The 13610-nt window shown below is 50.9% G+C and overlaps 1 protein-coding gene across 2 annotated transcripts in view; it reads right to left on the bottom strand.

The window, feature by feature from the left end:
• Positions 1 to 13610, bottom strand: part of RNF123 (ring finger protein 123) — a 265837-nt gene that overhangs the window by 71508 nt on the left and 180719 nt on the right. For both annotated transcript variants that reach the window (XM_063941450.1, XM_063941449.1), the window contains exon 32: positions 11429 to 11568. In XM_063941450.1, the coding sequence (XP_063797520.1) occupies positions 11429 to 11568 (140 nt within the window). The remainder of the gene's footprint in view (positions 1 to 11428; positions 11569 to 13610) is intronic.

Raw genomic sequence — 13610 nt, 5'->3', positions numbered from 1 at the left:
TAAGGACCATGGGGATTATACCAAAGCTCCCAAACGGGCGGGAGAGTGCGGATGACTCTGCAGCACCGAGTGAGAAAACTCCAGGTCCTCCTCAGCCAGAGTGTCAAATTTGTAAAATTTTACAAAAGTATTTGACCCTGACCAAGTAGCAGCTCGGCAGAGTTGTAAAGCCGAGACCCCTCGGGCAGCCGCCCAAGATGAGCCCACCTTCCTTGTGGAGTGGGCTTTTACAGATTTTGGCTGTGGCAGGCCTGCCACAGAATGCGCAAGCTGAATTGTACTACAAATCCAGCGAGCAATAGTCTGCTTAGAAGCAGGAGCACCTAGCTTGTTGGGTACGTACAGGATAAATAGCGAGTCAGATTTTCTGACTCCAGCCGTCCTGGAAACATATATTTTCAGGGCCCTGACAACGTCCAGCAACTTGGAGTCCTCCAAGTCCTTAGTAGCCGCAGGTACCACAATAGGCTGGTTCAGATGAAACGCTGAAACCACCTTTGGGAGAAATTGAGGACGAGTCCTCAATTCTGCCCTGTCCGTATGAAAAATCAGGTAAGGGCTTTTACAGGATAAAGCCGCCAATTCGGACACACGCCTGGCTGAAGCCAGGGCCAACAACATGACCACTTTCCATGTGAGATATTTTAATTCCACAGTGTTGAGTGGTTCAAACCAATGTGATTTTAGGAAATCCAAAACAACATTCAGATCCCAGGGTGCCACTGGAGGCACAAAAGGAGGCTGTATATGTAGCACTCCCTTAACAAACGTCTGGACTTCAGGCACTGAAGCCAGTTCTCTCTGAAAGAAAATCGACAGGGCCGAAATCTGGACCTTAATGGATCCTAATTTTAGGCCCATAGACACTCCTGCTTGCAGGAAATGCAGGAATCGACCCAGTTGAAATTCCTCCGTCGGGGCCTTTTTGGCCTCACACCACGCAACATATTTCCGCCAGATGCGGTGATAATGCTTTGCGGTTACATCCTTTCTGGCTTTTATCAAAGTAGATAAATAAAATAACTGCGCTGTGACTGGGATTTGAGTGCTTTAGCAGCTTTGTATAAAAAATGATTAGTAAATTATTGTAAAACAAAGCGCTTGAAATAAGAACAATATGTGTGAGTGGTAACCTGTTATAAGAAAAAATGAGTAGTGCAATACCTCAGGTGTGACGCTATATAATAACACTCAGGTGTGACGCTATATAGTAAGCAGTATGTATTACAGCTGTAATACATACTGCTTACTATATAGCGTCACAACTGAGTGTTATTATATAGCGTCACACCTGAGGTATTGCACTACTCATTTTTTCTTATAACAGGTTACCACTCACACATATTGTTCTTATTTCAAGCGCTTTGTTTTACAATAATTTTTTATCAAAGTAGGGAAGACTTCGTCTGGAATGCCTTTTTCCTTTAGGATCCGGCGTTCAACCGCCATGCCGTCAAACGCAGCCGCGGTAAGTCTTGGAACAGACAGGGTCCCTGCTGGAGCAGGTCCCTTCTCAGAGGTAGAGGCCACGGGTCCTCTGTGAGCATCTCTTGAAGTTCCGGGTACCAAGTCCTTCTTGGCCAATCCGGAGCCACGAGAATAGTTCTTACTCCTCCCCGCCGTATAATTCTCAGCACCTTGGGTATGAGAGGCAGAGGAGGGAACACATACAGCGACTGGTACACCCACGGTGTTACCAGAACTTCCACAGCTATTGCTTGAGGGTCCCTTGACCTGGCGCAATACCTGTCCAGTTTTTTGTTGAGGCGGGACGCCATCATGTCCACCTTTGGTTTTTCCCAACGGTTTATCATCATGTGGAAGACTTCTGGGTGAAGTCCCCACTCTCCCGGGTGAAGGTCGTGCCTGCTGAGGAAGTCTGCTTCCCAGTTGTCCACTCCCGGAATGAACACTGCCGACAGTGCTATCACATGATTTTCCGCCCAGCGAAGAATCCTTGCAGCTTCTGCCATTGCCCTCCTGCTTCTTGTGCCGCCCTGTCTGTTTACATGGGCGACTGCCGTGATGTTGTCCGACTGGATCAGCACCGGCTGACCTTGAAGCAGAGGTCTTGCTTGGCTTAGAGCATTGTAAATGGCTCTTAACTCCAGGATATTTATTTGAAGTGATGTCTCCAGGCTTGACCACAAGCCCTGGAAGTTTCTTCCCTGTGTGACTGCTCCCCAGCCTCGCAGGCTGGCATCCGTGGTCACCAGAACCCAGTCCTGAATGCCGAATCTGCGGCCCTCTAGAAGATGAGCACTCTGCAACCACCACAGGAGAGACACCCTTGTCCTTGGGGACAGGGTTATTCGCTGATGCATCTGAAGATGCGATCCGGACCATTTGTCCAGCAGGTCCCACTGGAATGTTCTTGCGTGGAATCTGCCGAATGGGATTGCTTCGTAGGAAGCTACCATTTTTCCCAGGACCCTTGTGCATTGGTGCACTGATACTTGGCCTGGTTTTAGGAGGTTTCTGACTAGCTCGGATAACTCTCTGGCTTTCTCTTCCGGGAGAAACACCTTTTTCTGGACTGTGTCCAGGATCATCCCTAGGAATAGAAGACGTGTCGTCGGGATCAGCTGCGATTTTGGGATATTGAGAATCCAACCGTGCTGCCGCAGCACTACTTGAGATAGTGCTACTACGACTACCAACTGTTCCTTGGATCTTGCCCTTATCAGGAGATCGTCCAAGTAAGGGATAATTAAAACTCCCTTCCTTCGAAGGAGTATCATCATTTCGGCCATTACTTTGGTAAAGACCCGGGGCGCCGTGGACAATCCAAACGGCAGCGTCTGAAACTGATAGTGGCAGTTCTGTACCACAAACCTGAGGTACCCTTGGTGAGAAGGGTAAATTGGGACATGGAGGTAAGCATCCTTGATGTCCAGAGACACCATATAATCCCCTTCTTCCAGGTTCGCGATCACCGCTCTGAGTGACTCCATCTTGAATTTGAACCTCTGTATGTAAGTGTTCAAAGATTTTAGATTTAGAATAGGTCTCACCGAGCCATCCGGCTTCGGTACCACAAACAGCGTGGAATAATACCCCTTTCCCTGTTGCAGGAGGGGTACCTTGATTATCACCTGCTGTGAATACAGCTTGTGAATGGCTTCCAATACCGCCTCCCTGTCGGAGGGAGACGTCGGTAAGGCAGACTTTAGGAAACGGCGAGGGGGAGACGCCTCGAATTCCAATTTGTACCCCTGAGATACCACTTGAAGGATCCAGGGATCCACTTGTGAGTGAGCCCACTGCGCGCTGAAATTCTTGAGACGGGCCCCCACCGTGCCTGAGTCCGCTTGTAGAGCCCCAGCGTCATGCTGAGGACTTGGCAGAAGCGGGAGAGGGCTTCTGTTCCTGGGAACTGGCTGTTTGCTGCAGCCTTTTTCCTCTCCCTCTGCCACGGGGCAGAAATGAGGAGCCTTTCGCCCGCTTGCCCTTATGGGGCCGAAAGGACTGCGCCTGATAATACGGCGTCTTTTTATGTTGAGAGGCTACCTGGGGTAAAAATGTGGATTTCCCAGCAGTTGCCGTGGATACCAGGTCCGATAGACCTACCCCAAATAACTCCTCCCCTTTATAAGGCAATACTTCCATATGCCTTTTGGAATCAGCATCACCTGACCACTGCCGCGTCCATAACCCTCTTCTGGCAGATATGGACAGCGCACTTACTCTTGATGCCAGTCGGCAAATATCCCTCTGTGCATCACGCATATATAAAAACGCATCTTTTAAATGCTCTATAGTCAGTAATATAGTGTCCCTATCTAGGGTATCAATATTTTCAGTCAGGGAATCCGACCAAGCCACCCCAGCACTGCACATCCAGGCTGAGGCGATTGCTGGTCGCAGTATAACACCCGTGTGAGTGTATATACATTTTAGGATATTCTCCTGCTTTCTGTCAGCAGGTTCCTTAAGGACGGCCGTATCCGGAGACGGTAGTGCCACCTGTTTTGACAAGCGTGTGAGCGCTTTATCCACCCTAGGAGGTGTTTCCCAACGTGCCCTATCCTCTGGCGGGAAGGGGTATGAAGCCAATAACTTTTTAGGAATTATCAGTCTTTTATCGGGAGAAACCCACGCTTCATCACACACTTCATTTAATTCCTCAGAAGCAGGAAAAAATAAGAATTTACTTACCGATAATTCTATTTCTCGGAGTCCGTAGTGGATGCTGGGGTTCCTGAAAGGACCATGGGGGATAGCGGCTCCGCAGGAGACAGGGCACAAAAAAGTAAAGCTTTACTAGGTCAGGTGGTGTGCACTGGCTCCTCCCCCTATGACCCTCCTCCAGACTCCAGTTAGGTACTGTGCCCGGACGAGCATACACAATAAGGGAGGCATTTTGAATCCCGGGTAAGACTCATACCAGCCACACCAATCACACCGTACAACTTGTGATCTAAACCCAGTTAACAGTATGACAACAGAAAGGGCCTCTTAAAGATGGCTCCTTAACAATAACCCGAATTAGTTAACAATAACTATGTACAAGTATTGCAGATAATCCGCACTTGGGATGGGCGCCCAGCATCCACTACGGACTCCGAGAAATAGAATTATCGGTAAGTAAATTCTTATTTTCTCTATCGTCCTAAGTGGATGCTGGGGTTCCTGAAAGGACCATGGGGATTATACCAAAGCTCCCAAACGGGCGGGAGAGTGCGGATGACTCTGCAGCACCGAATGAGAGAACTCCAGGTCCTCCTTTGCCAGGGTATCAAATTTGTAAAATTTTACAAACGTGTTCTCCCCCGACCACGTAGCTGCTCGGCAGAGTTGTAATGCCGAGACCCCTCGGGCAGCCGCCCAAGATGAGCCCACCTTCCTTGTGGAGTGGGCTTTTACAGTTTTAGGCTGTGGCAGGCCTGCCACAGAATGTGCAAGTTGAATTGTGTTACAAATCCAACGAGCAATCGACTGCTTAGAAGCAGGTGCGCCCAACTTGTTGGGTGCATACAATATAAACAGCGAGTCAGATTTTCTGACTCCAGCCGTCCTTGCAATGTATATTTTTAAGGCTCTGACAACGTCCAACAACTTGGAGTCCTCCAAGTCGCTAGTGGCCGCAGGCACCACAATAGGTTGGTTCAGATGAAATGCTGATACCACTTTAGGGAGAAAATGCGGACGAGTCCGCAGTTCTGCCCTATCCGAATGGAAGATTAGATAAGGACTTTTATAAGATAAAGCCGCCAATTCAGATACTCTCCTGGCAGAGGCCAGGGCTAGTAACATAGTCACTTTCAATGTGAGATATTTCAAATCCACCTTTTTCAATGGTTCAAACCAATGGGATTTGAGGAAATCTAAAACTACATTTAGATCCCACGGTGCCACCGGAGGCACCACAGGAGGCTGTATATGCAGTACTCCCTTGACAAAAGTCTGGACCTCAGGGACAGAGGCCAATTCTTTTTGGAAGAATATTGACAGGGCCGAAATTTGAACCTTAATGGATCCCAATTTGAGACCCATAGATAATCCTGATTGCAGGAAATGTAGGAAACGACCCAGTTGGAATTCCTCCGTCGGAACCCTCCGATCCTCGCACCACGCTACATATTTTCGCCAAATGCGGTGATAATGTTTCACGGTGACTTCCTTCCGTGCCTTAATCAAGGTAGGAATGACTTCTTCTGGAATGCCTTTCCCTTTTAGGATCTGGCGTTCAACCGCCATGCCGTCAAACGCAGCCGCGGTAAGTCTTGAAAAAGACAGGGACCCTGCTGTAGCAGGTCCCTTCTCAGAGGTAGAGGCCACGGTTCGTCCGTGAGCATCTCTTGAAGTTCCGGATACCAAGTCCTTCTCGGCCAATCCGGAACCACTAGTATTGTTCTTACTCTTCTTTGCCGTATGATCTTCAATACCTTTGGTATGAGCGGCAGAGGAGGAAACACATACACTGACTGGTACACCCAAGGAGTTACCAGTGCGTCCACAGCTATTGCCTGTGGATCTCTTGACCTGGCGCAATATTTGTCCAGTTTCTTGTTGAGGCGAGACGCCATCATGTCTACAATTGGTCTTTCCCAACGGTCTATTAACATGTTGAAGACTTCTGGATGTAGACCCCACTCTCCCGGATGAAGATCGTGTCTGCTGAGGAAGTCTGCTTCCCAGTTGTCCACGCCCGGGATGAACACTGCTGACAGTGCTATCACGTGATTCTCCGCCCAGCGAAGAATCTTGGCAGCTTCTGCCATTGCACTCCTGCTTCTTGTGCCGCCCTGCCTGTTTACATGGGCGACCGCCGTGATGTTGTCCGACTGAATCAACACCGGCTTTCCTTGCAGGAGAAGTTCCGCCTGGCTTAGAGCATTGTAGATTGCTCTTAGTTCCAGAATGTTTATGTGAAGAGACTTTTCCAGACTCGTCCATACTCCCTGGAAGTTTCTTCCTTGTGTGACTGCTCCCCAGCCTCTCAGGCTGGCGTCCGTGGTCACCAGGATCCAATCCTGAATGCCGAATCTGCGGCCTTCTAATAGGTGAGCCTTCTGCAACCACCCCAGAAGTGACACCCTTGTCTTTGGTGAGAGGGTTATTCGCAGGTGCATCTGCAGATGCGACCCTGACCATTTGTCCAACAGATCCCTTTGGAATATTCTTGCATGGAATCTGCCGAATGGAATTGCTTCGTAAGAAGCCACCATTTTTCCCAGGACTCTTGTGCATTGATGTACTGACACTTTTCCTGGTTTTAGGAGGTTCCTGACCAGATCGGATAACTCCTTGGCTTTTTCCTCTGGAAGGAAAACCTTTTTCTGAACCGTGTCCAGAATCATTCCTAGGAACAGCAGACGAGTTGTCGGGATTAAATGGGATTTTGGAATATTCAGAATCCACCCGTGTTGTCTTAGCACCTCTTGAGATAGTGCTAAAGCTGTCTCCAGCTGTTCTCTGGACCTTGCCCTTATTAGGAGATCGTCCAAGTATGGGATAACTAATACGCCTTTTCTTCGAAGAAGAATCATCATCTCGGCCATTACCTTGGTAAAGACCCGAGGCGCCGTGGACAATCCGAACGGCAGCGTCTGAAACTGATAGTGACAGTTTTGAACAATGAACCTGAGGTACCCCTGGTGTGCGGGGTAAATCGGAACGTGTAGATACGCATCCTTGATGTCCAAGGATACCATAAAGTCCCCTTCTTCCAGGTTCGCTATCACTGCTCTGAGTGACTCCATCTTGAACTTGAACTTTTTTATGTAGAGGTTCAAGGACTTCAGATTTAGAATAGGCCTTACCGAGCCATCCGGCTTCGGTACCACAAATAGAGTGGAATAATACCCCTTTCCTTGTTGTAATAGGGGTACTTTGACTATCACCTGCTGAGCGTACAGCTTGTGAATGGCTTCCAACACCCTCTCCCTTTCGGAAGAGACGGTTGGTAAGGCAGACTTCAGGAAACGATGAGGAGGATCCGTCTCTAATTCCAACCTGTACCCCTGAGATATTATCTGCAGGATCCAGGGGTCTACCTGCGAGTGAGCCCACTGCGCGCTGTAATTTTTGAGACGGCCCCCCACTGTCCCCGAGTCCGCTTGAGAGGCCCCAGCGTCATGCTGAGGTTTTTGCAGGAGCCGGGGAGGGCTTCTGTTCCTGGGAAGGAGCTGCCTGTTGGTGTCTCTTCCCTCTTCCTCTGCCTCGTGGCAGGTACGACAAGCCCTTTGCTCTCTTATTTTTGTAGGAGCGAAAAGGCTGCGGTTGAAAGGTCGGTGCCTTTCTCTGTTGGGGAGTGACTTGAGGTAAAAAAGTGGATTTCCCGGCAGTAGCCGTGGCCACCAAGTCTGATAGACCAACTCCAAATAACTCCTCCCCTTTATACGGCAAAACCTCCATGTGACGTTTTGAATCCGCATCGCCTGTCCACTGTCGTGTCCATAAGGCTCATCTGGCTGAAATGGACATAGCACTCACCCGAGATGCCAGTGTGCAAATATCCCTCTGTGCATCACGCATATAGATAAATGCATCCTTTATTTGTTCTAACGACAGTAAAACATTGTCCCTATCTAGGGTATCAATATTTTCAATCAGGGATTCTGACCAAACTACTCCAGCACTGCACATCCAGGCAGTTGCTATAGCTGGTCGTAGTATAACACCTGCATGTGTGTATATATTCTTTTGAATAACTTCCATCTTTCTATCTGATGGATCCTTAAGTGCGGCCGTCTCAGGAGAGGGTAACGCCACTTGTTTGGATAAGCGTGTGAGCGCCTTGTCCACCTTAGGGGGTGTTTCCCAGCGCGCCCTAACCTCTGGCGGGAAAGGGTATAATGCCAATAACTTTTTTGAAATTATCAACTTTTTATCAGGAGCAACCCACGCTTCATCACACACGTCATTTAATTCTTCTGATTCAGGAAAAACTGTTTGTAGTTTTTTCACACCATACATAATACCCTGTTTTACGGTATCTGTAGTATCAGCTAAATGTAACGTCTCCTTCATTGCCAAAATCATATAACGTGTGGCCCTACTGGAAAATACGTTTGAATTTCTACCGTCGTCACTGGAATCAGTGCCCGTGTCTGGGTCTGTGTCGACCGACTGAGGCAAAGGGCGTTTTACAGCCCCTGACGGTGTTTGAGGCGCCTGGACAGGCATTAATTGATTGTCCGGCCGCCTCATGTCCTCAACTGACTGTTTAAGGGAAGATAAACCATCACGTAATTCCACAAATAAAGGCATCCATTCTGGTGTCGACCCCCTGGGGGGTGACATCTGCATATTTGGCAATTGCTCCGCCTCCACACCAATATCGTCCTCATACATGTCGACACCACGTACCGACACACACCGCAAACTCACAGGGAATGCTCTAATGAAGACAGGACCCACTAGCCCTTTTGGGGAGACAGAGGGAGAGTCTGCCAGCACACACCACAAAGCGCTATATATACAAGGGATATCCTTATATTAAGTGCTCCCTTATAGCTGCTTTAATATATATATATATAGCCATTAATGTGCCCCCCCTCTCTGTTTTACCCTGTTTCTGTAGTGCAGTGCAGGGGAGAGACCTGGGAGCCGTTCTGACCAGCGGAGCTGTGACAGAAAATGGCGCCGTGTGCTGAGGAGATAGGCCCCGCCCCTTTTTCGGCGGGTTCTTCTCCCGCTATTTTTCCAGTCAGGCAGGGGTTAAATATCTCCATATAGCCCCTATGGGCTATATGTGAGGTATTTTTAGCCTTGTATAAGGTTTATATTTGCCTCTCAGAGCGCCCCCCCCCAGCGCTCTGCACCCTCAGTGACTGCCCAGTGAAGTGTGCTGAGAGGAAAATGGCGCACAGCTGCAGTGCTGTGCGCTACCTTATGAAGACTGAGGAGTCTTCAGCCGCCGGTTTCCGGACCTCTTCACGCTTCAGCATCTGCAAGGGGGTCGGCGGCGCGGCTCCGGGACCGGACTCCACGGCTGGGCCTGTGTTCGATCCCTCTGGAGCTAATGGTGTCCAGTAGCCAAGCAGCAAATCCACTCTGCATGCAGGTGAGTTTACTACTTTCCCCCTAAGTCCCACGTTGCAGTGATCCTGTTGCCAGCAGGACTCACTGTAAAGAAAAAAAAAAAAAAAAAAAAAAAAAAACCTAAACTAAACTTTCTCTAAGCAGCTCTTTAGGAGAGCCACCTAGATTGCACCCTTCTCGTTCGGGCACAAAATCTAACTGGAGTCTGGAGGAGGGTCATAGGGGGAGGAGCCAGTGCACACCACCTGACCTAGTAAAGCTTTACTTTTTTGTGCCCTGTCTCCTGCGGAGCCGCTATCCCCCATGGTCCTTTCAGGAACCCCAGCATCCACTTAGGACGATAGAGAAACTACAGGTAGTTTTTTCTCACCAAACATAATACCCTTTTTAGTGGTACTTGTACTATCAGAAATGTGTAAAACATTTTTCATTGCCTCAATCATGTAACGTGTGGCCCTACTGGAAGTCACATTCGTCTCTTCATCGTCGACACTGGAGTCAGTATCCGTGTCGGCGTCTGTATCTACCATCTGAGGTAGCGGGCGTTTTAGAGCCCCTGATGGTCTTTGAGACGCCTGGACAGGCACCAGCTGAGTAGCCGACTGTCTCATGTCATCAACTGTCTTTTGTAAAGAGCTGACACTGTCACGTAAATCCTTCCATAAGCTCAGCCACTCAGGTGTCGACTCCCTAGGGGGTGACATCACCAGTACAGGCAATTGCTCCGCCTCCACATCATTTTCCTCTTCATACATGTCGACACAGTCGTACCGACACACAGCACACACACAGGGAATGCTCTGATAGAGGACAGGACCCCACTAGCCCTTTGGGGAGACAGAGGGAGAGTATGCCAGCACACACCAGAGCGCTATGTATATGTTGGGATAACACCAAACAGAGTGTTTTTCCCTTTATAGCTGCTGTGTATATTATACTGCGCTAATTAGTGCCCCCCCCCTCTTGTTTTACCCTTTTCTGTAGTGCAGGACTGCAGGGGAGAGTCAGGGAGACGTCCTTCCAGCGGAGCTGTGAGGGAAAATGGCGCCAGTGTGCTGAGGAGATAGGCTCCGCCCCCTTCTCGGCGGACTTTTCTCCCGCTTTTTTTCGGAATCTGGCAGGGGTTAATATACATCCATATAGCCCTGGGGGTTATATGTGATGTAATTTAGCCAGCCAAGGTGTTTATATTGCTGCTCAGGGCGCCCCCCCCCAGCGCCCTGCACCCATCAGTGACCGGAGCGTGTGGTGCATGAGGAGCAATGGCGCACAGCAGTAGTGCTGTGCGCTACCTTGGTGAAGACTGATGTCTTCTGCCGCCGATTTTCCGGACCTCTTCTTGCTTCTGGCTCTGTAAGGGGGCTGGCGGCGCGGCTCTGGGACCGGACTCCGAGTCTGGGCCTGTGTTCGGTCCCTCTGGAGCTAATGGTGTCCAGTAGCCTAAGAAGCCCAAGCTAGCTGCAAGCAGGTAGGTTCGCTTCTTCTCCCCTTAGTCCCTCGATGCAGTGAGCCTGTTGCCAGCAGGTCTCACTGAAAATAAAAAACCTAAAACTAACTTTTCCTAAGAAGCTCAGGAGAGCCTCCTAGTGTGCACCCAGCTCGGTCGGGCACAAAAATCTAACTGAGGCTTGGAGGAGGGTCATAGGGGGAGGAGCCAGTGCACACCAGGTAGTCCTAAAGCTTTTCTTTTTGTGCCCAGTCTCCTGCGGAGCCGCTATTCCCCATGGTCCTTACGGAGTTCCCAGCATCCACTAGGACGTCAGAGAAAATCAACAGTGTCGGACCCAAGTAAGCTCACCGCCCTGTATAACCGCCAGTATATGAAGAATGATCCAGGGTTTAACCAGAGCCACTCTTCATATATAGATCTACCAACACACTTACCCTTCCACCCCGCCACCAGTCCCCCACCGTCCCCCGCTCCCACAATCCCTCTCACCTCCTGAATCATGCCTATAAATTCAGAGAAGGCCCAGTTCAGTTGGTTTAGGACACTGTTCAGAAAGCTGGAAGCCAGTTCAGGGTCCCCCCGAAGCAGCTCTGCCATGGTGTTCTGCAGCAACGTGGACGGACAAGGCTCTGCAATAAGGAAAGGTGATCGATAACTCCAAACAGGGTCATTATCAAAGCCCTGAACGGCTGAGACGCAGGAACCATTCCCACCGGTGTTACTGTACGGAGCTAGTGTGTCCCACACATAGGACAACAGGGACAGTCCCAGCATACCCTCACACAGTCCCAGCGTCCCTTCACACAGTCCCAGCGTCCCCTCACACAGGACAATAGTGACAGTCCCAGCGTCCCCTCACACAGGACAATAGTGACAGTCCCAGCGTCCCCTCACACAGTCCCAGCGTCCCCTCACACAGGACAATAGTGACAGTCCCAGTATACCCCTCACACAGTCCCAGCGTCCCCTCACACAGTCCCAGCGTCCCCTCACACAGTCCCAGCGTCCCCTCACATAGGACAATAGTGACAGTCCCAGCGTCCCCTCACACAGGACAATAGTGACAGTCCCAGCGTCCCCTCACACAGTCCCAGCGTCCCCTCACACAGGACAATAGTGACAGTCCCAGCGTCCCCTCACACAGTCCCAGCGTCCCCTCACACAGGACAATAGTGACAGTCCCAGTGTCCCCTCACACAGGGCAATACTGACAGTCCCAGTGTCCCCTCACACAGGGCAATAGTGACAGTCCCAGCGTCCCCTCACACAGGGCAATAGTGACAGTCCCAGCGTCCTCTCACACAGGGCAATAGTGACAGTCCCAGCGTCCCCTCACACAGGGCAATAGTGACAGTCCCAGTGTCCCCTCACACAGGGTAATAGTGACAGTCCCAGCGTCCCCTCACACAGGGCAATAGTGACAGTCCCAGTGTCCCCTCACACAGTCCCAGCGTCCCCTCACACAGGACAATAGTGACAGTCCCAGTGTCCCCTCACACAGGGCAATAGTGACAGTCCCAGCGTCCCCTCACACAGGGCAATAGTGACAGTCCCAGCGTCCTCTCACACAGGGCAATAGTGACAGTCCCAGCGTCCCCTCACACAGGGCAATAGTGACAGTCCCAGCGTCCTCTCACACAGGGCAATAGTGACTCCCAGCGTCCCCTCACACAGGGCAATAGTGACAGTCCCAGCATCCCCTCACACAGGGCAATAGTGACAGTCCCAGCGTCCCCTCACACAGGGCAATAGTGACAGTCCCAGCGTCCCCTCACACAGGGCAATAGTGACAGTCCCAGCGTCCCCTCACACAGTCCCAGCGTCCCCTCACACAGGGCAACAGTGAAAGTCCCAGCGTCCCCTCACACAGGACAATAGTGACAGTCCCAGCGTCCCCTCACACAGGACAATAGTGACAGTCCCAGCGTCCCCTCACACAGGGCAATAGTGACAGTCCCAGCGTCCCCTCACACAGGGCAATAGTGACAGTCCCAGCGTCCCCTCACATAGGGCAATAGTGACAGTCCCAGCGTCCCCTCACACAGGGCAATAGTGACAGTCCCAGCGTCCCCTCACACAGGGCAATAGTGACAGTCCCAGCGTCCCCTCACACAGGGCAATAGTGACAGTCCCAGCGTCCCCTCACACAGTCCCAGCGTCCCCTCACACAGGGCAACAGTGAAAGTCCCAGCGTCCCCTCACACAGGACAATAGTGACAGTCCCAGCGTCCCCTCACACAGTCCCAGCGTCCCCTCACACAGGACAATAGTGACAGTCCCAGCGTCCCCTCACACAGGACAATAGTGACAGTCCCAGCGTCCCCTCACACAGTCCCAGCGTCCCCTCACACAGGACAATAGTGACAGTCCCAGTGTCCCCTCACACAGTCCCAGCGTCCCCTCACACAGGGCAATAGTGACAGTCCCAGCGTCCCCTCACACAGGACAATAGTGACAGTCCCAGCGTCCCCTCACACAGTCCCAGCGTCCCCTCACACAGGACAATAGTGACAGTCCCAGCGTCCCCTCACACAGTCCCAGCGTCCCCTCACACAGGGCAATAGTGACAGTCCCAGCGTCCCCTCACACAGGGCAATAGTGACTCCCAGCGTCCCCTCACACAGGGCAATAGTGACAGTCCCAGCGTCCTCTCACACAGGGCAATAGTGAC

The sequence above is a fragment of the Pseudophryne corroboree genome, chromosome 9, assembly GCF_028390025.1.
Source record: "Pseudophryne corroboree isolate aPseCor3 chromosome 9, aPseCor3.hap2, whole genome shotgun sequence".
Classification (NCBI taxonomy): domain Eukaryota; kingdom Metazoa; phylum Chordata; class Amphibia; order Anura; family Myobatrachidae; genus Pseudophryne; species Pseudophryne corroboree.
The sequence above is the reverse complement of the archived record's forward strand: the minus strand, read 5'-3'. Positions and strand labels throughout refer to the sequence as shown.